This window comes from Lacerta agilis, chromosome 10 (genome assembly GCF_009819535.1).
Source record: "Lacerta agilis isolate rLacAgi1 chromosome 10, rLacAgi1.pri, whole genome shotgun sequence".
NCBI classification, from domain to species: domain Eukaryota; kingdom Metazoa; phylum Chordata; class Lepidosauria; order Squamata; family Lacertidae; genus Lacerta; species Lacerta agilis.
Window position 1 is genome coordinate 32,926,467 of NC_046321.1, and position 22,116 is coordinate 32,948,582.

Sequence of the window (22,116 nt, forward strand, 5' to 3'; positions counted from 1 at the left end):
CCTTTGAAGTTCTCAGTACACTTTCCCCACCTTCTTTCTCTTCCCTCACCTCCTAATATAGCTCTGCCCATGACATTTCCTCTAGTTCATCCACCCTAAGCTATCTAAAGTATATCTAATACTCTGCCATATCTCCTTCCATCTCTCATTACTTGATACTTGGGGTCTCATCCTTCAAACAGCCCTTTCAAACCCCTCCTTCAAAGTTTACTCTGAAAATATTGAAAGTAAGAAAACCAAACACTACCTTAAAATGGTCTTCAGGTACGTGGCAGCAGAGTCATCTAAAAGAAACGGTAGCAATGGTGGGGGGACAAGAATCAAGTTTCCAAGAGAACAAGCTTGCGATCCAAATGGTAGCTGCCAAAAAATTTCTCTCTCTGCCCTTGCTGCTATAGTTGACTTAGGGAAACAAAAGCAAAAGTGATGAAGGAAGGCAAAAAGCATTTTCTGAGTCTAGTGATACAAATGAGGCACCAGAGCTGAAAATATCACAAAATATAATACTTAGCTGCTTCTTCCTTGAAACCATAAAGCTTATTTGCACATATTAACACACAAGAAATTGTACAAGAAATGGGTACAAATTTGAAATTTGGATTTGTTCATTTCTTCATTCTGGTATCTTTTGGGAACAAATAAAAGAAATGCTTTTTTAAAAAGAGGAATAATTGGTGAAGCTGGCACAAGAGGACCTGAAACAGATGCATCTAATCCACCCATAATATGGCTTATGCCCACAAAAGTGCTTTTGTTCTCAAGAGTACCAGTCAATGGTTTATTTTTTTAAAAAAAATTTAATTTCAATTTAGAAAGTATGCAATGAACTCACCCCACATTCTGGCAGAGGAAAGGCATTATATATTGAGCTTTGAGTTAGATCTTGGGGCTTCAAACCCCACAGCAAGCATTCACTTGAAAGGGCTAAAAATTATTGGCGATTCACTGGATACAAAATGGCAGTGCAGAGGTAGAATCTGTCACAAAGTGATGGCAGATGGAGGCCAAGTGAACATAATCAGCTGGCAGTTACTGATACTTTCTACAAAGAAAATCCCCTTTATATTTCTCTCCCTGCTACAGTGCCGCATACATCTCAGAGTACTTTTTACTCATTTCCTTTCATTTCTAAAATAAACTGAAAAGCATATCATAAATTCTCTCATCCATCCCCCTGGCTGCTGTTACATTCACTTCATCCTCTTATAATGGCTTCCTTTCCTCGATTAAAACAAATTTCGGCCCAAAAAAAATCAAAATTCCTCCAGTGCACCCTTTGGTGCTTTCCCCTCAGAGAAGAGAGAATTTATTTCCTTCCCCTACCCCCAAAGTCTCCAATTCTCAGTCACATTCACATACTTCCACCTTTGTTTCTTTAGCCCTGCATGGCCAAATGCACACACAACTGCTGACCAGTTTGCTGTACCACTGCCCAAAACTAGATAGTTCTGAGGTGGAGACACCAGCTACCATCTTGGATTTCGGGCAGGAGAGACTTCCTGACTTGGAAGGAGGACTGAAGTGAGGGGTAAGAGTCTGAGCATGTGTGGTGCTGGGGAGATGCGGAGGCATCACAGCAACTCTGGCTGCTGCTTCTTTTTCTCTTCCCTCTGCTCCCCACCCCCCCTTTTGCCCCTCTCCTTCCCCCCAGTTGGCTTGCCCATCTGCCTGCTGTCAGTTTTCTCTCCTCCAGCCATGCATGCTATAACCTCACTTGCTTAACTCACATTCTCACACATGCCTATGCACTCAGCTTGCAGGGAGCTGATGCTGGGGCAGTTGGGAGCATGGTGAGCGAGTAAGGAGGCACTGGGGTGGCTGCAATTTTGAGGCCCATTGGCTATCCCTGGCTCACAGTTTGAGAAACCCTCTTTGAGGCAGTTCTCATAGAAAAAGAAAAGCACACAAAAAACCAGTTAAGCTCATGGAAGGCATAGCTATTGTATATCATTACTTGCCAAACAATAAATTCCCAAGACAAATGACAGCCTCCACATCAGGTTGTGAAGAAGCTAATTCCCCCATCAACAATCACATTCTTTTTAAATTCCACAATCCAATCAGTTTGACAGCAGGCACTTCCCAACAGCAACTTAAGATGCTGCGATACTCAGTAATATTTACATTGTTATGTTAAAAGTTTGAAAATAGCATTGCTTCTAGTGGCCAGTTTGCAAACATGACATGCCTAAAATGTGCAATGCTACAGAAACAGTTTTGCTTAGCTTCTGAAATGAAAGATAAAACACTCCAGCTCATATTGAAGAGTTTTAAATTTAAGATATTTGATGTCCTAACAAACACAAAACCCTAAGAAGTGTTATGTCTGTGTACAGCACATCCAAATCACAATGCTTTTCAAGATCTCAAGGGCTCTACTATAATGGAAATTAAAAATAATTGATACTTACCTGAACACGCATGGTAGTTTTTCATTTAGCAAAGCTGGGAACACCATCTAAAAATAATCTCTTGAGTTTTCTAAATTAAGAACTGCTATATTTCTCTTCTGCTCTCAGCCTACCTGGGAACTGTGTTTTTCATTTAAGGTTGAGTACAATTCTGGGTTACAAGCTAAACTCCTCAGAATGAGGAGCAGCCATTCTTTTTTAATCCTGAAATCCTAGGTGTGTCATCTGATAGTTGTAGCTATTACATCCAGTCTCTCTCTCTCTCTCTCTCCCTCTCTCTTTTTTTACTTTTTAATTGAAACTTACACAGGGGTTTCTGTTCCAGGGATAAAGTCAAAATCACGTATAGTCAAAACACATTGATTCCATGGCAGGTTGCATTGCCAAAGTATTTTTTACTGCCCTGGCTCTATGTATACAATTTCCACACTGTATACTCTTTACTAGAGTTGGATATGCCATTTGGGGAAAAAAGCCACTGAAAGCCTTCTCCTCCATAGATTTGTCTAATCCTCCTTCAAAGTCATCTCAACTAGTGGCCATCACTGCTTCCTGTGGGAGTGAGTTCCATAGTTTAACTATGTGGACTTTATTTATCTGCCATAGCCCAACCTGATTTTATGAGAAAAGAGATGAAACTATAGTTACTTACCAGGACTGCCTTGCCATGGTGGCCTTTTAATTAAGGAGACACAAATACTAAAGAGGCTGTGAGGAAGAAACTGTTAAACAATGCCCCCGCCCAGCCCAAGAAAGTCATTCACAGTAGCACAGCAGAGGGGTTTGTGCTGTCCCATGATAATATCAGAAAGCAGCCACTAGATGCCATAACACTATTTCACTACTTTGCCCACACCGGAGGCTGAGCTTGTCACTAAGCAACAGAGAAAGGGAATTCAGACATAATTAGAAGATCAAGCTTTCAAAGCAACAAATTTCTCCACCAGACAACTTCCCTTATGCTCACAAGGACATAACTTACCATTTTTAATACAGTGAGACACAAAGACACTTTGAACTGAGCCAACTGTGAGTCATAGTTTTGTCCTATACAGATAAATCGTGGAAAACACTCCTTCACCTGCAATTCCGCCTTTCTTTGGTTTGTATTATCCCAGATCACCTTTGCATCCAAACCAGCAAACTCTGGTTTGAACTTGCACAGTATACCAGGACTGCAAACCAGATTGGATACTGGTATGAACTGCAAGCACAAGTAAAAGTTTACCAGTCTGTATGTAAGGGCACACTATGAATACAAAAACCAGGAATGGATAGAGGGGATAACAACATAAAAATGAAGTGACCATTTTATGCTGATTTACAGTGTTTCTAAAATGTTCCTACAGCTGACTCCACTTGCAAAGCTACTGAGCTTTGGCACAGAGGAAACATAATCTTTCCACAAAAGACAAGATCTAGATGCTTGTTCTATTCTTCCAAAACAATCTATGCCTATTTACTTCGAAGTAATTCTTGCTAAGTTTACTTACTTCTATGCACCCTTGTATTCTAAATGAGAAAAGAAAATTCTCAAATTGAGAAGACTTTGAACTCTGGAGAAAAGGAAGAAAATGTATGGACTAAGACAGAAAAAATACACCACATCCTGCAATATATTAAAATATTTATTGCTTTCAAATGCTCAATCTTGTTTAATTAAAACCCAGCAACTTTGCTAAAGCAAAGTTTTAGAAACATTAAAAAACCAGCAGTCAGCAAATTCAGCAATTTCCCTTGATGCACAGATATATTCCAATTAACAGCAACACAGTACAGTATAGCTAAAAGCAAAAGTTGAGCTGCTATTAGTACTCCTATTATCTCTTGTAATGCCAGATAAACCGGAAACAATTCCTTTCTCCTAATGTAATAGACCAATGAGCCTCATTTTAATTATCCAGCTTTATCTTAAGTTGCAATAGATAACGCCAGCGGAAAATTTAGACAATCTCATTTGATGAATGTTACCTTGAATATTGTCCACAAGTTACTAAAATCTAAATTAAACCTTAAAAAAACCCAACTAAATCCTTGTTTCTTCAACTTTCTTCATTGAATCTTAATGAGCTCCCAGAACACAAATAATTCTCACTCCAGCTCCTGCACAGCCATTCAGTGGAACACAAGTGTCAAAGAGTAAGGGTTTCCTTTACATCCCTTTGAATTGTGTTCTTTTTTTTATGGGAAGGCTTCCTAGCAAGGGATGCACAGGTGAGAATAGGGTCACAGTTCATTGAAAGTAGCCCAAAGGATCACATTTCCAGATACAACATGAGGGAACTGTTAATTAAAACACAACATTTAAAAAAACAACAACCAGTTTGGCAACTGCAGAAAGGCAATGATTAAATTTAACCTGAAACACAAACACAAGAAGTACTGAAATGGACCTTCGGATGGCAAAAACTTTGAAACAAGTGTTACTAATTGGTTGCTATAATTATTAGAGATTGCTTATGCATTGGAAATAATTTCTATTCCTAACCTGCTCATAAACTCCTTTGACATTAATGGTGAAAATCCTAGATTTGTGGTGTGTACTCACAGTTGGTGACACCAACATAGGAAAGAGCCACATTGCAGACTCCTCCCTTTTGGTCTGGACTCCTGACATCACTGGACTGGCTCCCATTCCATTAAGATGATGATGGGAGGAGTCCCAACTATGATGAGAATTTGACCCAAAGGGTTTGGTTAAATATTTTGGTTAAAAATTATATTCAATATGAATTATTTTATGTTGTCCTTTTCAATTAAATATCTGCTGACACAAGAGTGAAGAAACGCAGTTGAGAAAAATCTGAGGTATGCTATCTTAAAATAAAAAATAAAGCTACATTATGATTTTGCAATCAGAAAACTTCATTTGAAATAATACTATCTACTTTAGTAGATCAGACACTGACATTTTTGTTTTATCCAAAAACAAACAGATAAGCCAGTTTCCAATAACTTCAGGGAAAATGTACCTTTAGAAAATTGCACCTGCTTTATTCTTAGGACATATGGAGAGAGAGTTCTGCACCTTTACCACACTGTCCCAGTTTGCACAAACAATAGCTCAAATGTGAAAGTATGTGATACAGAACAAATTACAGCTGCTTTGTTGCAGCACTACGCAGAATTAAGCCACTGTTTGACTTAGTGTTATGCCTGAGTCAGTGTTCATGGGTTGTCTCATCCAGACAACTATACTCAGGTTCTGATGTAATGCCAAGTCAAACCAAGGTTTGGCTTACCTCTGTGGACCATGGCAGAAGCAGGGTCAGAATTTTTCCTGCGAATACTCAAATACTTGTAAATTCAATTGGCCATGGTTTGGCCTAGTGTTACGTGCAAACCAAGGTTATGTTTGAGAAGCATGAATCTGCTACTCCTAAAAACATAATAGTACCATTTGGAGATTAATTTTCTCCTACTGGAGTTTTTAGTCACATTGTGTATCATGGCTCTTAAAACTCTTTTTAAATATTAAAGTGTTGGTTTTTTTAGAACACCCACACACCTACTTTTGTCTCAAGACAAAATTGCATTAGTAAAACAGAGGTTTATGGTATTTTATGAAAATGTACTTATGGCTTAGATACATTTGCCACTAGATCAATGAAAATATTTCAGTTATCATAGGGCTGGTAATTCACCTTCCAATTATCATCAGTATACCACTGAGTATACATATTGGATCAGGGCAACTTTAGTCCTCAATAATTACTCCCATTGATTTCAGGGAGACTAAAGTTTGACTAAAGTTTAATCTGGATGTAACTAACCATGGGGAAAGCCACATATAAAATGCATATCAAACTGCTGATCAAAACACAACATATAAAATGTATGCTGATTTAGGAACGTTTACAAATTTACCATACAGGTAATTTATGCCAGAGTAAAAATGACTTCACAGTTTAAAGAAAGTTTTTTGGGAATATGCTTCCGGCTCAAAACATTGCAGTTACAATCAGTTTTAAACAGATTTATTTCATAATCTGTAGCACGTAAAGAATGCCAAGATTATCAACAGTCACACATACTTTGAAATCTGGAGACACGTGTAATGATTTAAGGTTTGTTCCATTTGTATAGAATGTTTGTAGGAGTTGCCCAGTAGCTACATTCCACCACTAGGAGGAAGAGAAAACAAGTTCTCAATTAGCAAGCAATAAATCTAAATGTAGAATGCTACAGATATGATACCAATAATTTGGGAGTCCTACCCTAGATCTACACATTAAGTGCACACTATTAATTTCTCGACGCGGGTGGTGCTGTGGTCTAAACCACTGAGGTTAGGGCTTGCCGATCAGAAGGTCAGCGGTTCGAATCCCCACAATGGGGTGAGCTCCCGTTGCTCGGTCCCAGCTCCTGCCAACCTAGCAGTTCGAAAGCATGTCAAAGTGCAAGCAGATAAATAGGTACCGCTCCAGCGGAAAGGTCAATGGCATTTCCGTGCGCTGCTCTGGTTCGCTAGAAGCGGCTTAATCATGCTGGCCACATGACCTGGAAGCTGTCTGCGGACAAACACCAGCTCCCTTAGCCTATAGAGCGAGATGAGCACCACAACCCCAGAGTCGTCTGCGACTGGACCTAATGGTCAGGGGTACCTTTACCTTTACCTATTAATTTCTCAGATGTCAGTTTCAGAAAACAATGGTTGAGGACAACTGACTGATACAAAATTTTAACATCTTTAAACCTTTTGGATATATTTTCTATTTGCAACAAAACACTAATGAAATCCTGACAATTTACTGTGTATTTAGAGTTATTTAACATTTTCACATTTGTTAATAAATTGCAAAATAATTCTCCTTTTGTACCCATTCTTGTTGAACTTACCTGAATGCATCCCCCAGAAGAAACAAGTATCTGACTATCAGGGGAAAAGCGAAGGTCTGTTACCCAGCCTCCGTGGGCTGATTCTCCCTCACTTTTTGAAGCATGGGAATAGAGGTGAAGCAGTTCTCCTCTCAATACATTCCAAACCTGAGACACAAGCAGTACAAAAACATACAAAAACAGGATAAGGATGCTGTGTAATTGTAGTTATATTCATAGTCCCTTAAAATCATAAAATAGTTAATTATCGTCCAATCCCCTGCAATGCAGGAATCTCAACTAAATAAAATGATCTTGGCACAGAAAATTTCTACAAACCACAAGGAAACCTATCCCACGCCAGAGGTCAAGACAGGAAACATTTTTAGCTCCATGGGGTCAACTTTGACAGGTGGATGACTTTACCCACCTGTCAATCATATAACATCACATGTCAAAATCACTTGTGCCCCCTTTTTTAAATCCCTCAGTCTCAGCAGCTTAAAAGGGGAGTGTGGGGAAACAAACAAAAAGCCCTTTAAGTCCCTAATCTTGGAGCCTTAAAAGGGGGAGGTGAAACTCACAAAATCTTTTGCAAGTCTCCCGGTGCTTCCCTTTTAAGCCTCTGAAATTGGAGGAGGCGGCGAGAGGCTTACAAATGGCTTTAAGGAAGTCCCCATGCACCTGTTTGATCCTCAGGTGCTGTCTCCATGAGCTGGTTCAAAGGGTGCTTCGGCACAGAGCTTTCATCCCAATTTAGGTGATGGTTTTATAATGTGAAAACTATTAAAAAATCCTGCTGCCTTTGCTTTGCAATCTTGTTTTTGGCTGGGAAAAGAATTGCATAGCTAATGCAAGATTAAACCGTATCATCTTATGAACACAGTTTGAAGGAAATGGCCTCATGGGTCAAACAGGATCCCATGACGGGCCAAGACTGGACAAAGGCCAGAGATCCCCCCCCCCGCCCCAGGTATTTCTGACATATCTGTCAGACCTGTTCTCTGAAACATCCTCAACTTAACAAACATTTCTGAGCCATGCTATATGTACTTTTCTGCCATTTAAACTCATTACTTCATGTGGCTAGCCTTCATAAAATTCTAGATTTTAAAAACTGTTTAAGAATTAAGTCTCTCACAATTCACTTGTGCATGAAAAGTATGAAAATTGTAAATAAAGGCTACCACCTTTTCTTCCACACCATCTAAGCAGTAATGACTAATTTTAGAGTGTCACATATTGTGCTTACAACCAAGGCTCGATGCACACATTTCTTTGCACTGTCAGCCCTAATCCTCTACAAGTTTGGGGCAACACTGAAGCCACCAGTGGCACAATGAGCATTCAAAGGGACCACTCTATACTGCATTAGGTTTGGAGAGACAAATCACATGTTGGAAATGAATGGCTGCATGGGACAAAAGGGAAAGATTAATCAATGCAGAATGACATGAAAATGTATGCAATCAAGATGCAACACATATTAACAACAAAACAGAGGAGGCAAGTAAGTCCCACATTTATATGTAAATATGTTTATGATCTTTAATGAAGAATTGCCTTCCTTTCCCCAATACCCTTTAGTCATTAATCTTACTTTCTTTGGATTTAATGCAGCCTTTCTATTTCTAATCATCTTTTTGTTATCAGAACTGTACCTGAGATCCTTCTCCACGTCTGTTAATATTCTTGTTACATTGGAATGCTAAAACTTGTACACAGTCACCCAAACAAGGTCTTACAGTACCAAAGAGCCACCACCTAATTTGTGAGAAACTCTTGTGTTGCTGCAATAACTTTTTTGCTAAATTTTTAAATAAATCATTTAAAAACAAAATGGAGTACCCGTATTTCCCCATTGTCATCTCCTGTGGCCAACAATTCATTGTCAAGGGAGAAGGCACAGCACCTCACACAGCCGTCATGACCAGTCAGCGTATGAAGAACCGATGAACTTTCAAAACTCCATACCTAAAGATTTAAAACATGAAACACATTGTTAAATTATATTCCAGTATTTTTAGGTTCATTTTGAGCTTCCTACCTGTAAAAGATATTTGGACTTCAATGACTCAGATATGAAAATTGGTTAAGGTACTCCCACAATCAGGCCCAAACAGAGGGGGGGGGTGTCATATGGACCAATTGGCCCAGGCCTCCGATTCCAAAGGGGGCCTCGGTCAGCATATTCACAATCACTCACCATTATTTAAATGTAAATATTTAAAATAATCATTTTCCCTATGTATTTTTAAAAAGCACTATTGTATATCTATATTTTCCATTTTGTCTTTATATGCAGATATGTTTCAAGCCTTGAAATCCCCACATTATCTACCTGGCCCGGGCTTCTGCCTGGCTCTGCAAGAGCCTGCCCACAATAGAAAGCAAGCTAAACTTTTCTACACAGATGGTTTAGGACAGAGCAAAGTGCAGAAGGTATGTAAAGGGACAGCCAAAATGAGAAGTTAGGTGGTGCACCCTGCAAATGAAAGTTGAAGTGTTTTAGGTTTTTGTTTCATTTTAGATTAAACAAGACAGCTAAGGGAGAACACAGGGGTTTCTAAGTATGGCTGGTGCTGAGAAAGTGGACAAAACTTTTTCTCCCCCTCATCAACCAGTAAAATTATTGGAAGCAGATTCAGGACAGACAAAGGAAAGCACTTCTTCATGTATCACATAATTAATGGAACTCAATGCAAGAAGATGTGGAGATGGCCATGAGCTTGTTTAAAAACATGAGATGGTTTTAAAAGAAGACGAACGCATAGAAGTCAGATCTACAAAGGCTATGATTGCCATGGAAGCTACACAGAAATTCCGAGGCAGTATGCTATTGAATCTCAACTACTGGGGAGCAACAGTTTGCCACTGTGTGAAGCAGGTTACAAGACTAGAAGGACCTTTTCTCTGCTCCAGTGAGGCTCTCCATATGTTATTACTGATCTTTTGACTGAGGATCTCCTAGGTAAACTTGTAAATATTTCTTGGAAAGCAGCTTTCCTATATTGCCCTGCACAAGAGAACTGTCCAGGGAGCTGCATTTAAATCTTTAATTTAGATTATTTATTTCTGAAATGGGAGAAATAGGGTTGTAGTAACCCTCTGTAATATACCATACCTGGCTAACTGTATTTAACTGAAGTGAAAAGAAGAGGAAGCTGACGTGTATTTGCAATTGTTTGTACTTGATATTTGTGAAGGGATCTGGAAGCTCTCCGCAAGAAATAACTCTACTCACTGAGAGATATGTTTACAGTTCTTTATTATATACATATATACAGATTGCAGTTAAGACTCTTATGCATCTGACTCGTCGCTAACAGATCCCGGAAGTGGAGATTTACGACTACGCCTCCAGCAAAGCAGTTTGGGTAACCCAAGCCTTCTTCTCTGCTCCCTGCACTTCCAGCCCCTTCGCTCCCTTGCTGAAGGAACGGGCACACCCTCCCCTTCCATTCCAGAACTACTCAGGCGTTGCTGAGGCCCTTCATTTGCCTCCGGGAGCCCTTCCACTGCTGATCTTCCTTCCTGCCTGTAGTTTTCTAAGGGCTCATTCTTGCTCTGCTCAGCCCCCTCCCTCGGCTTCAAGCCGTTCCTTGGCAGCCCTGTGACAATATTTCCCTTGCCATTGTTAGAAACTACTTGTTTCAGAATAATGATGACAATTTAAATTACAGAAGCCCAATACTGCTTTGGCCAAGCTCCTAAAAAGACAATTGAAGGAGACATTTTGGCCTTACACTTGAAGGACAGGTTTTATCAGTCCAAGATTTACTCCTACTTGATGTTTCTCCCATTTACCTGGTTATCTGGAAGACCTGAATAATTTACATGGTAAAGGTAACCAATTTTGGTGGCTTAAAAAAAAAGAGATGTGGCAAGACTAAAATGGAAAATCTTATCTGATCCACTTAAAATATAGTGGAAAAGGGTTGGGTATAAATAACTAAGGAATCAAAGGATCAGTGACAGCAAGTGATTTGAATCAGTTTCCCCAAACCTGACTTCACCAAATACATGTCTGACAGTGCACACAAGATACAGGGGCTCACCCCCTCTAAAAGCGTTTGCGTGCATGTCACTAAAAGCGTTTGCATGCATTCTGTCAAATCCATTTCCAAAGAGGCTGGATGAGGATGCAAAGTGTGTATGCAGGCCTCAAATTCCTTGCAACAACCTGGCACAGTGCTCAACCATGTCATTTCGCAGGGGAAAAGAAGAGGGGGGAAAGAGTTCTGTCATGCCCTTGGGTGCTGCATCTGGAGTGAATAGGATTATGTCCATTGGATCTCATTGTATTTAGAAGAGGGGCCAGGACTAAGCTCATAGGTCATGATTAAGTTAAGAGTTGGCAACTTTTAAGATCTTTCTGATTATCAGCAAAATACCATTAAGCATTTATGCAACTCTTCTACTGAATTAGGATTAAAAAGTGCTAAACTCAGGAGTAGATGGTGCTGTATGTTTTGGCATTCATTTGTAAACCTGTACTGACCTTGGCAGTCTTGTCAGCAGAGGTAGTGGAAAACATAGTGGTATTGGGTGAAATTACACAAGAAAGAATGGTGTCTTCATGGCAAATGATATCTCTCTCAAGTTCTCCTGTAACTGTGTTCCAGAGCTGTAAAATTAAAATGTTCCAGTGAACAGTAGTGCTGGTACAAGGGCTTATAAACAGTACACAGGTGTTTGGTGTTTTTGTCTTTCAAAATACTTAGCAATAGATGCTTTTTTAAAAAGTACGTACTTTAACCACTGAATATTTTGCAGTCAAAACAAGACTCGTAAATAGTGTTATCTAACTTTGAAAACACAACAAATATGATGTTCACAAGATGTGCATTTGTTTCCTTTAAGGTTTAGCTACAGGCACCCAATCTAAGTTGTCAATGCTTAGGTTTTTTATTTACCTTAACTGTCCCATCAAATGACCATGAAAGAAGCCCTGAGTGTTTTAGAAGATGAAAATTCTTGACAGGTTCCTTGTGACCTTTCAGGAGAATAAATTCCTCTGTTTGCCAATTCCACACCTAATAAAACAGAAATTAGAATAGAGTATGGGAATTTGGATTCAACTCTGGCTTGCTTTTATGGTGAAAACAAGACTTTTTTCTTTAGTAAAACAAAAAAACCTCAACTTTTCTTTACAATACAATACTACTCCTCCCACAAGGTCTTTAAACCCCCCTCCAAAAGAATTATTTGATCTCTAAGAAGCATTTTCATCTCACCCTCACAAAGTACCCCAAAAATAAATAAATATCAAGCTTTAAACAAAACAAACTTTGCTGGACTGCACCTAGCTTCTTCAGAAACATATATTCTCAAGCAATAGTTTAAAATGCTCCGCACCTGTATAGTTGAGTCATCAGAGCTTGAAATGAGTGTTTTCCCATCAGAAGTAAACTGGCAGTGTTGTACAGCTTCCTTGTGTCCAGTTCTGGATTTTAAAATATTCCCACTTGACAGATTTAATACCTTTTAAAAATGGGATCAGACAACAGATTGTTGTGAGTTCACATTGCTTACAGATTGAAAGGAAATAGAGATGCAAACCCACAAGTATATTTTTAAAAAGCAGTAGTATTATGAATGAGATTGTGTTATAAAAAGCTACTTCTTTTAAGCAATGTTTCCTCAATTATTTTAACCTAAAACAACTAAAAGGAGAAATTATAAATGAAACATGCAACAAAAGCTTCCTGCATGATCTATGTCCAGAAATATGATAGCAATCCATATAGACAGCAGATATTCTTCTTTCTACTTCATTAGCATGGTTATTAAAAGGTATCTTTAAAAAATGCACTCTTACTGAAAAAAATACACATTTATAGCAAGTATTGTATTTATAAAGTGCTTGATTATTTATTAGAGAGTACAACCAACAGGCACTTTATAATAGGTAGCTATACATAAAAAATACATGATGAAACAAGGAAATTAATGCATTCATAATCAAAGTGTGATGCTTCACAACTGGATTTGAGAATACCAGAAAACATACTGAGAGAACCTTAAAAAACAAAGTATAATTCAGTTCTAAGTACAATATCCTTTATATATTTGGCTCACAACATATAAAGGAATCTGGGAAAACTAGTTTCAAGGAAGCAGGAAGTCTATTAGGGCACCTCAATACTCCAATGTAGCCTTTTATAAGTACAGATATTGCAAACCATTAGGTCTTGGGACGGAGAAATTCAATTAGGGAATTCCGTCCTTTTCCTTGGGTGAATTTTCAGAAAGAGGACCTGTTTAATTATAATGAAACAGAAAATTATTTTGCTTTTATATTTATTATATAGCAAAACTAATATACTTTTCTGCAACAATATAGTAAAGCATGAACTGAACACGAGAAAGGATAGCTCAGCTGGTACAGCATGAGACTCTTAATCTCAGGGTCATTGATTCGAGCCCCACATTGGGCAAAAGATTCCTGCACTGCAGGGTGTTGGACTAGATGATCCTTGTAGTCCCTTCCAACTCTACAATTCTATGATTCTAAGGAGATGATCATCAGCTTGACTTGGTGAATTAAGCTCTCACCCATTCCCAATGTCATAATCTAAAGTGGCAGGCAATTTGAGGAGAACTGAATATTTGGTGCTTGATAGACCTAAATTATCCCAGAATAGAGTATTTTACAACTGATTCCCTGCTAGTGTTTTTGGTTGTGAGATTCTGAATGCCAGTTTATCATTTTTTGTATAACACCTGAAATGATCACTATCAGAGAAGCCAATGCCTAACTACTTTACCTTTACTGTTCCATTCTTCTCCCCAAATGCTGCAGTCTGAATGTCTTCATATAAGCAACAGCAGCAAATGAAAGGCTCCTGTTCTTCAGTCTGATAAACAGTATGGCCTGTGAAGCCATTAATTAGCTGCAATGCAATGGCATAATTGGAAATTATTATTGTACAACACACACACACACACCCTCTTTCACATAAAAAAGCATCTGACCCTCTCCTCTACTTCAGTAGTGATTTTTTAGATTACTGTCATATTTATTACAGTTTTATCTGCCCTCCAAACCAAGAAACTCCAAAATACATGGTTCTATGATCAGAAGTAGCAGAATTACACTAAATAAGAAAGATAGGTAGTAAATGTGTATGACTGGCACAACTGCTTTTTGTTGTTGCTTTACTAAGAGTGTGCCTGCTTATCATAATTTTGTTGGTCTGAGTCTTCTGACTACATAGAAACATAGAAAAGAGCTTTGTATTAAGGGCAAACCACCCACAATTTCACTTTAGAAGGAGTTCTTCCATATCTAAAAAAAGCTTGCAATTATTTTTCACAAATGCTTTAACTATTCAGCGGTAGGCAGACATGAACACCGCCATTGCACAGCTGCAACCTTTTTCCCCTTGCTTCACAAATATCCATAGCAACGCTAACAGCAAACACTAACTGAAGAACAAAAAAGAACATCACCACTTTGATCCTTATTTATAAGTGTGATACAAAAAGGGTGGCCAAATTGGATAATTTTGCTCTTCAAAACAGTTGCCCAATGGTATTTCTTTTCTTCAAACAGGCAAAAAACCAGTTTATGACATTTCAGTCTCATAGCCCTTTGACAGGTTAGAGAAGGGTTTATAGAAGATTCTAGCACAGTTTCCACATGGAAGAAGGGAAAGAAAGGGGGGGCACCCCATGCAAAAACAGTTTTTCTTTACCACTTTCTACTAAGATAGTTGAGTGGGAGATTGCCCTTTCTTCTTTTCTCCAAACCTGCTTCCTATGCTGAGGTGGGAGTATAGCCCATATATTCTGAACATCACAGGAGACACTCTAGTGAATAGGGTGGTCCACAGGAGCTCTCAAAGTTCCATGGGAGAATAAGTGGTATAGAAATGTGTAAAACAGAGGCATCTGTATTGTTCTAGTACACACATTTCCACAAACCTTTCCAAGGAAGTTTCAATGAGAAATTATAAATAGAGATACAATTTCTTAACACCTATTGAATTGAGAAAATCTCTTCTTCTGAGGTTCTTTTTCTATTAATAGTTCCAGTTCTTTCATGCACCGTTACCAAAGAGCTCAGCCTTTCTGCCAGTTTGAGTATTCCCCCAAATTCATACTCTTCAAATCTTCCTTTTGCCTTGGATGGTGACCTAGGCAGAGGGTTGGGAAACCACGGCAAGAGCATCAGTTAGCCACTTCATCTCCAGTGACTCCTCATTATGCAGAGGAATTCCATAAAATGCAAATGTCTTCCTACCTGCCTGGTCCCTTACAGGATCAAGCTATTCAGGAGTGTCTGCTAATTGGCTGTCTGAGAACCCTGAGGAAGAGCAACTCCACACCCTGAGGCACTGTGAAGCCTAATGGTACAAGCAATACTGGTATGTAGCCAGACAACAGCACCCATTCGCATTCATCAAGATTAGGGATTCAATCAACACAACTTGATTTATGTGCCACACATTTTGTACTCATCAAACATGGTTGGAAAACTCAGATCCTGCTAGTGACATTAGATGCAGGTTTTTTCCTCTTTAATCTGGGAACCTACTCTTCTCACTCAACATTTTTTGTCTGAGGGCTGCTTTCCCTTATGGACAACCTTGAGGGGTGGGGATGGCACATGCCAAGGTTGGCCAGAGGAAAAGGCAGAAGGACTAAGAGAGGCATCTATTATCTTTGGTACAGCTACATTCAAGTCATAAAAGCCAAAGCTTTCTAAATGTTCCATATGCAACATACAAAACATACTTACTTGCAGATGCTTCATACTGTCAATAGCCAAGATGAAAACTTCATTAACAGGAAACAAAACATCTATTTCACGTTTCAACACAACAGCGGAGGACTCACACACCTTCTTTGTCTCCCATATCTGTTGAAGAGAAGAAGGGTGTAGCAGAAGTTCTGCAATGTCAAAAATTTAAGACTTTAGGGCACAAATTGGAAGTTTGAATTTAGAACTGTATTTACTCTTTTAAAAATATACTTTTAAAAATATTGCTTTCATGTATGAAGTTACTTAATGCAGGCAGGCATTTTAGTTTTCAGTCACTTAAACTACAATTTTCTCATATGGTCCTCAGTCTAAGAGATTAAAAAAAGGGAGAGATTCCATCATTTGCAGAGTTAGGATCAGGGTATTCTCCACTGTGGCACTCAGACTACTCCAATTTCCTGCCAAAGACAACTTACTAGCCCCCATCACTAGCCACGTTCCACTGGCAAGTGTACACAACGAGTAGCCAGTGTAGATGTTGCTGGAATACACTCAATGGGCAGGGATGATGGGAGTCCGAATCTAGCATCTGGAGGGCACCTTGCTAGCTACCCGTGATGCAGACCCTCCTGTTTTAAAAGGTATTTGCCAGCAGTTAACAATGCATGTTTCTATTTGCTGAGTCAATTTCCAACCTGTGGTGTTGCTTTTTTCTACTTTTAGGGGGAAAGGGGAGATACTATGGTTTAGTGTTTTTATTGCCCATGTGTACTGCTTCACAATTATGTACTAGTGCCTTCTGATTCACAGAACAATCCTAACTATAGAAAGCCAGCTTAAGTTTTATCTGTTCAAAACACTGTTCAGAAGGAATTTGATTCACGACACCCTTTTTTTGCCAGCTAGGTTCTGCCGGGTTGCTAGATCACATAACCAAGGTAAAGCGGGTTTGGAGTAAGTGTGTCTCCTTGCTGTCTGCTGCCCACACCACACCCCTGGAAAACCCCTTTTGGGGGACTTGCCCCAGCTTAAGTTCTGCCAGCTAAACCAGGGTGAAGGAGTTATGCCAGCGTAACTCCTGCTTAGGCAAGACTCAGCCAGAAAAGTACAAGGTCTACCAAATCCAAACTCATCCTGGCAATCTGAATTGTGCTAATAAGGCTTTTAATTTTAGTGTTTCTATTATTTTAATTATTAATATTGCATTTTAAATCAGATGTCTTTGTTCAGGAGAGAATGATAATTATAATAAATGTATATACAGTATTTTATTTTCAAAATATTTTTCAGTAATAAGGAATTTAAGAAATGGTGCGGGTGACATTTCCCCAAACATGCCAAAGTTTCATGAATGCTTTGATCGTTACAATTCCTCCTTTAACTCAACTCATAATAAATACATACATAGATCTTGGGAGTCTATGACTGGATGGGAAAGCTAAATCTTGTTTTATTAAAGAAACACAATTCCCATCAAATATTTGAAGAAGAATAAGCTCACCCTTATTGTCTGGTCATCAGAAGAAGTGAGAAATAATGACCCATCAAGTGAAAATGTCACAGAATGGACCCAACTCATATGTCCTCGGCAGTCAGCAATTTTGGAAGAGGATTCAATATTCCATATCTAAATCAAGTTCAGAACAAACTAATTATTTGCAGTTTTGGTAGTAGTTTGGGACATCTATTCACTTTTAATCAAAGTGTGCTTAGTTTAGAGTTAGTGTCTTTATCCATTTGTGAATGAGACTTCATTTGGGAAAATCCGCATTAACATACATATATGAGATTTTCAAAAGAGAAACAAAATATTCCTGCCTCACTATTTCAAAGTTGCCATATTAAGACATGCTTACAAGCTGCATCTCACGGCCACTATTGAATACCCATATTACATGACCAAGCAGACAGAAGCAAATTAGCTCTGAATTGTTTCGGTATTTGTTTGCAGAAACAGAGTGAATGAAGAATGCAGTGGTTGACCATTTTTCATGAATGACTCTGACCATTTTTCTAGTAGAAGATTCTCTGAAATGTCACTGTTTTGATTTAAGATATCACAAACTAATTCATTTTACTGTTAAAATATGCAGATTACTGGTTTAAACTGGCACTCTTACATGATGATTATATAAAAGTTTATTTTTCTTTTGCTGAAATTGGTAAAGGATTCAGAGAATGATGTGACCAGTAAAACCCAGATAACTATTGATTAGCTTCAACTAGATGGACACATAGCTGAATCAAGTGAAATTATTGTGTTACCTGGGCATCCCACGAAGTAAATAAGTGGAATCCTATGCATGATTGCTCAGACGTCAACACCACTGTGTTCAATGTGCTTTACTTCTAGGACTGCATTATATTTTTATGCATACACAGCTATATAGAGGCAATAGGAATTTCCTGCTCTTAAAATGTTCAATTCAAGGTTGATTGCCAAAATTTAAAATGGAGAATGAGCTCACTGACCAAATGAGCCTTTGAAAAATGCAGACTAGACTAGAAAAATCCATATTCAAAACGATTCCAATAAGCGACAGAGGGATTCTTTCATCATTCTATGCTAAGAGGGTGATTCAGAAAGGTCAAACTCACTTTCTAAACAGTGAGACTTTAGAACACGGACAATACATATGGTTTTTCCTGTGGGTATTGCCATAACTCCCAGGGCTCTACTGGAAATGGATTAGGAAGGCGATACTGAGACATATTACAGATCTTTGATCAAAATTTAACAGCAGTCATGTGTGTCTTGGTTTTGATGAAAGTAACTCTTTGATGGAAGGTAGCGCTTAAGTGATATTCTTAACAGCAGAACAGCAGTAGCTTTTGGCAAAAAGATGATCAATTTGAATTAGCTCAAATTGGCCAGATGAGCCCAATTCCACACAAAGGTTAACATTATAGCTTCCTAATATTGCCTTGGGTCACCTAGCTCAATTCCATTTATTCTGATGGGCAGCTGCTCTGTTTTTCCCAGGTCTTTCTAGAGGTGCCAGGGATTAAACCTGGGATCTTCTACATGCAAAACCTGTAATCTACCACTTAGCGATGACCTCTTCCCACCAGAGCAAGAGGAAATATGAAGAATGGAAAGGATTTACTTTACATTTTCTTAAATATAGTGACTTACCTCAACAGAATAATGTGATAAAGCAACTGCAACCATCTGGCTGTTGGGACAAAAGTCACAGTACTGAATAGTGCTGTGGTGGCTTATAAGAACTTCTGTCAACAAATCACTGGTCTTAACGTCAAAAAGCTGTAAACATAATAGCCACATTAAACAGCAATTTTAAATGTCACATGATTTTACAACTACATCATTGACAAGAGTTTAAACACCAAAAGCATAGTTAGTTAGTTGGTTATTTCAACAGTATATTGACTGCCAGAGAATCAATTTTATTTTATTAATTTTTTTATCTGCCCTTCCCCATAAGGTGCCAGGGTGTGTTACAGCAATAAAATATACAATTATAAAACAAATAGAACAGATAAACAAAAACCCCATATATAAAAATTAAAAATGTACTTCTAATACAGATGCAGACTGACATCTTAGCATTCCCCAGAGTGGCTAGGGAAACCCAGCCAGATGGGCGGGGTATAAATAAATAAATTATTATTATTATTATTAGGAAATTGATATCCAATTATATAACAGAATGTTTAACAGATTAAGTGTTTTACAACTATCCTAAAAAATAACACCATTTCTGTAAACTATAATTAAAAGGCTGCATGATCAAAACTTGAATAAAAAGTATTATTACACCAATATTATCTCCAAACCAGTTTAGGAATTTGAGTGTATGTTCTTCAGAACACTGTTTACAATTTTAATTTGATGTGTGTTATATTTAAAAACCATTAAAATCCTATCTTCTAACTTACAACAATTCTACCCCCTTTGTTCATGGAACTTGGTGGAATACTACCAAAATCTTTTGAAGTTATTTTCCTAACTCCAACTTATACTCTGCTCAAAGCGAGTTTAACAGTCTATAAATCAATACAATTTATTCATGCCTTCTTACTGATAACTTAACAAAAATGGAATCATCCTTTCGCAGTCTGTGAATGCACTACTACTATATGATATACAGTGGTACCTCGGTTTAAGAACTTACCGGTAATTCGTTCTGGAGGTCCATTCTTAACCTGAAACTGTTCTTAACCTGAGGTACCACTTTAGCTAATGGGGTCTCCCGCCGCCACCACGCAGCAATTTCTTTTCTCTTCCTGAAGCAAAGTTATTAACCCGAGGAACTATTTCTGGGTTAGCGGAGTCTGTAACCTGAAGTGTCTGTAACCCGAGGTACCACTGTATGTTCTTTGAGCAATTTAGTAGAAGTACGGCAAAAATTGTATTTGATCATTTCCAACAAAACAAAAACCATCTCTTAACTGCAGTTCAAAGCCTGTGAGATGGCAGGACTGTACACTCGCTTTTTGACATCAAAACTACAGTAGGGAAGAGGACTGGTGCAAAAGAGCCATTCCTTTTGGGACAAAACTGCAGCTCAGCAGAGGCAACTTGGGAAAGTCCTTTGATAAGTCCCTTTGAAAAGTAAGTGTGTGCATGTGTGAGAAAGTGTGTGCACAGAACATGTAGGATGCTGCACTGCACTGAAATAACTTCTGGTCGGAGACCAGCGCTTGGTTGAAGGCTCTGCATCATGAAGTCTAAGCACAAATGATGCGTTCCCTATGTTTCTGTTGTTCTCTTCTTTGCTCTCCTGCCCAATTTTTAAAATAAACACAAATGGAAAACAAGATGGTGACTCAGAGGAAAGAAGTCATTACTGACATACTTAAGTACTTACAAAAAGCCTGTTTTTCGCTGCCACCAACACTGTAGTTCCATTAGATGACCAGGAGCAACACTTCACTAAGACTTCCACATCATCCTGGTAGTCATCCACATTTCTAAAGCAGTATCCTATGTCAATAGTTTTCAGTTCATTTGCCGAATGTGCATACCAAAGCTTTAAAAATAAATACACTATATTAAGCCTTTAAAAAATGAATGTGAGTAGAAGACAAAATTAATGCTAACTAGTGATCTGTAAAATTTCATTTTGCAAAGGTATTTATTCATATCCAATTATAGCTGCTAACAAAACAATTTACTCTCTCCAGTGATCTATAGACATTAAAGTCAACTGTCTGCTTGTGGAATTAGAAGTATATTTTTAAAAAATTGCAGCACATTAAGATCAAGCAACTAAATTAATGTCAGACATTTTATATTTGGGCTAATTTATACCTGAAATATTGCCAAATAATGAACAGAGCTCATAAATGCTTTTGGTTTGAGAATACCTAATACTATTTTTTCACATGCAAGGTATTTGGGAATAACAGGGACATATATTTATAAGCTTTTCAATGTAAATTTCAAATATCTTTTAGTTATAAAATGACATCATTATCTCTCAACGTAATCTGCTTCAGAAACAACAGAGTGTGAAAGTATGCCCCCATTGACTAAGAATTCAGGGGCACAGTGCAGGATTGCAATCTCTGCTTTTGAGAAGCATTTAATTCCTGGACTACAAAATCAAAAGGTTATTGAATCTGGCTTTAAGTACTAGAAGTCAAAGTTTCCAAAGCATACCTTTAAAGTTCCATCTGCTGAGCAACTAGCCACATACTTATCATCTGGTGAAAATCTGCAGTGAGTAACAGAACTACTGTGACCAAACAGTGTATTACGACACTGTTTCTTGTTCAAATCCCAGAGCTGTATATAAGAATTGGGGTTTAGGGGTGGGGTGGGGGAATAGAGTAAAAAACTTTTGAGTTTCTGCATAAAACAGTGGGAAAGTGGTTGATTCAGTTTCTATCCTCAAAATAGCCACCACTACGAATTTTTTTTTTGGGGGGGGGGTGATGCTGCTTGCAATTTTCAGTATGAACATTCCGAATTTCCTTACCACAAACTGTTCTGCACAGTTTTAGAGCCAGTGTGGTGTAGTGGTTAAGAGTGGTAGACTCGTAATCTGGGGAACCGGGTTCGTGTCTCCACAAGCAGCTGCTGGGTAACCTTGGGCTAGTCACACTTCCTTGAAGTCTCTCAGCCCCACTCACCTCACAGAGTGTTTGTTGTGGGGGAGGAAGGGAAAGGAGAATGTTAGCCGCTTTGAGACTCCTTCGGGTAGTGATAAA

At 38.4% G+C, this 22,116-nt stretch overlaps 1 protein-coding gene across 5 annotated transcripts in view; it reads right to left on the reverse strand.

Moving 5' to 3' along the window:
- Positions 1 to 4,021: 4,021 nt before the first annotated feature.
- Positions 4,022 to 22,116, reverse strand: part of APAF1 (apoptotic peptidase activating factor 1) — a 37,895-nt gene continuing 19,800 nt past the window's right edge. For 4 of the 5 annotated variants that reach the window (XM_033163236.1, XM_033163234.1, XM_033163235.1 and 1 more), the window contains 12 exons: positions 21,566 to 21,691; positions 20,772 to 20,933; positions 19,076 to 19,204; positions 17,441 to 17,566; positions 15,976 to 16,095; positions 14,000 to 14,125; positions 12,588 to 12,713; positions 12,146 to 12,265; positions 11,731 to 11,856; positions 9,078 to 9,203; positions 7,251 to 7,397; positions 4,022 to 6,535 (listed from right to left, as the gene is read on the reverse strand). In XM_033163236.1, the coding sequence (XP_033019127.1) occupies positions 6,389 to 6,535; positions 7,251 to 7,397; positions 9,078 to 9,203; positions 11,731 to 11,856; positions 12,146 to 12,265; positions 12,588 to 12,713; positions 14,000 to 14,125; positions 15,976 to 16,095; positions 17,441 to 17,566; positions 19,076 to 19,204; positions 20,772 to 20,933; positions 21,566 to 21,691 (1,581 nt within the window). In that variant the 3' untranslated portion in view covers positions 4,022 to 6,388. The remainder of the gene's footprint in view (positions 6,536 to 7,250; positions 7,398 to 9,077; positions 9,204 to 11,730; positions 11,857 to 12,145; positions 12,266 to 12,587; positions 12,714 to 13,999; positions 14,126 to 15,975; positions 16,096 to 17,440; positions 17,567 to 19,075; positions 19,205 to 20,771; positions 20,934 to 21,565; positions 21,692 to 22,116) is intronic. The other variant, XM_033163232.1, reaches the window with a different exon arrangement.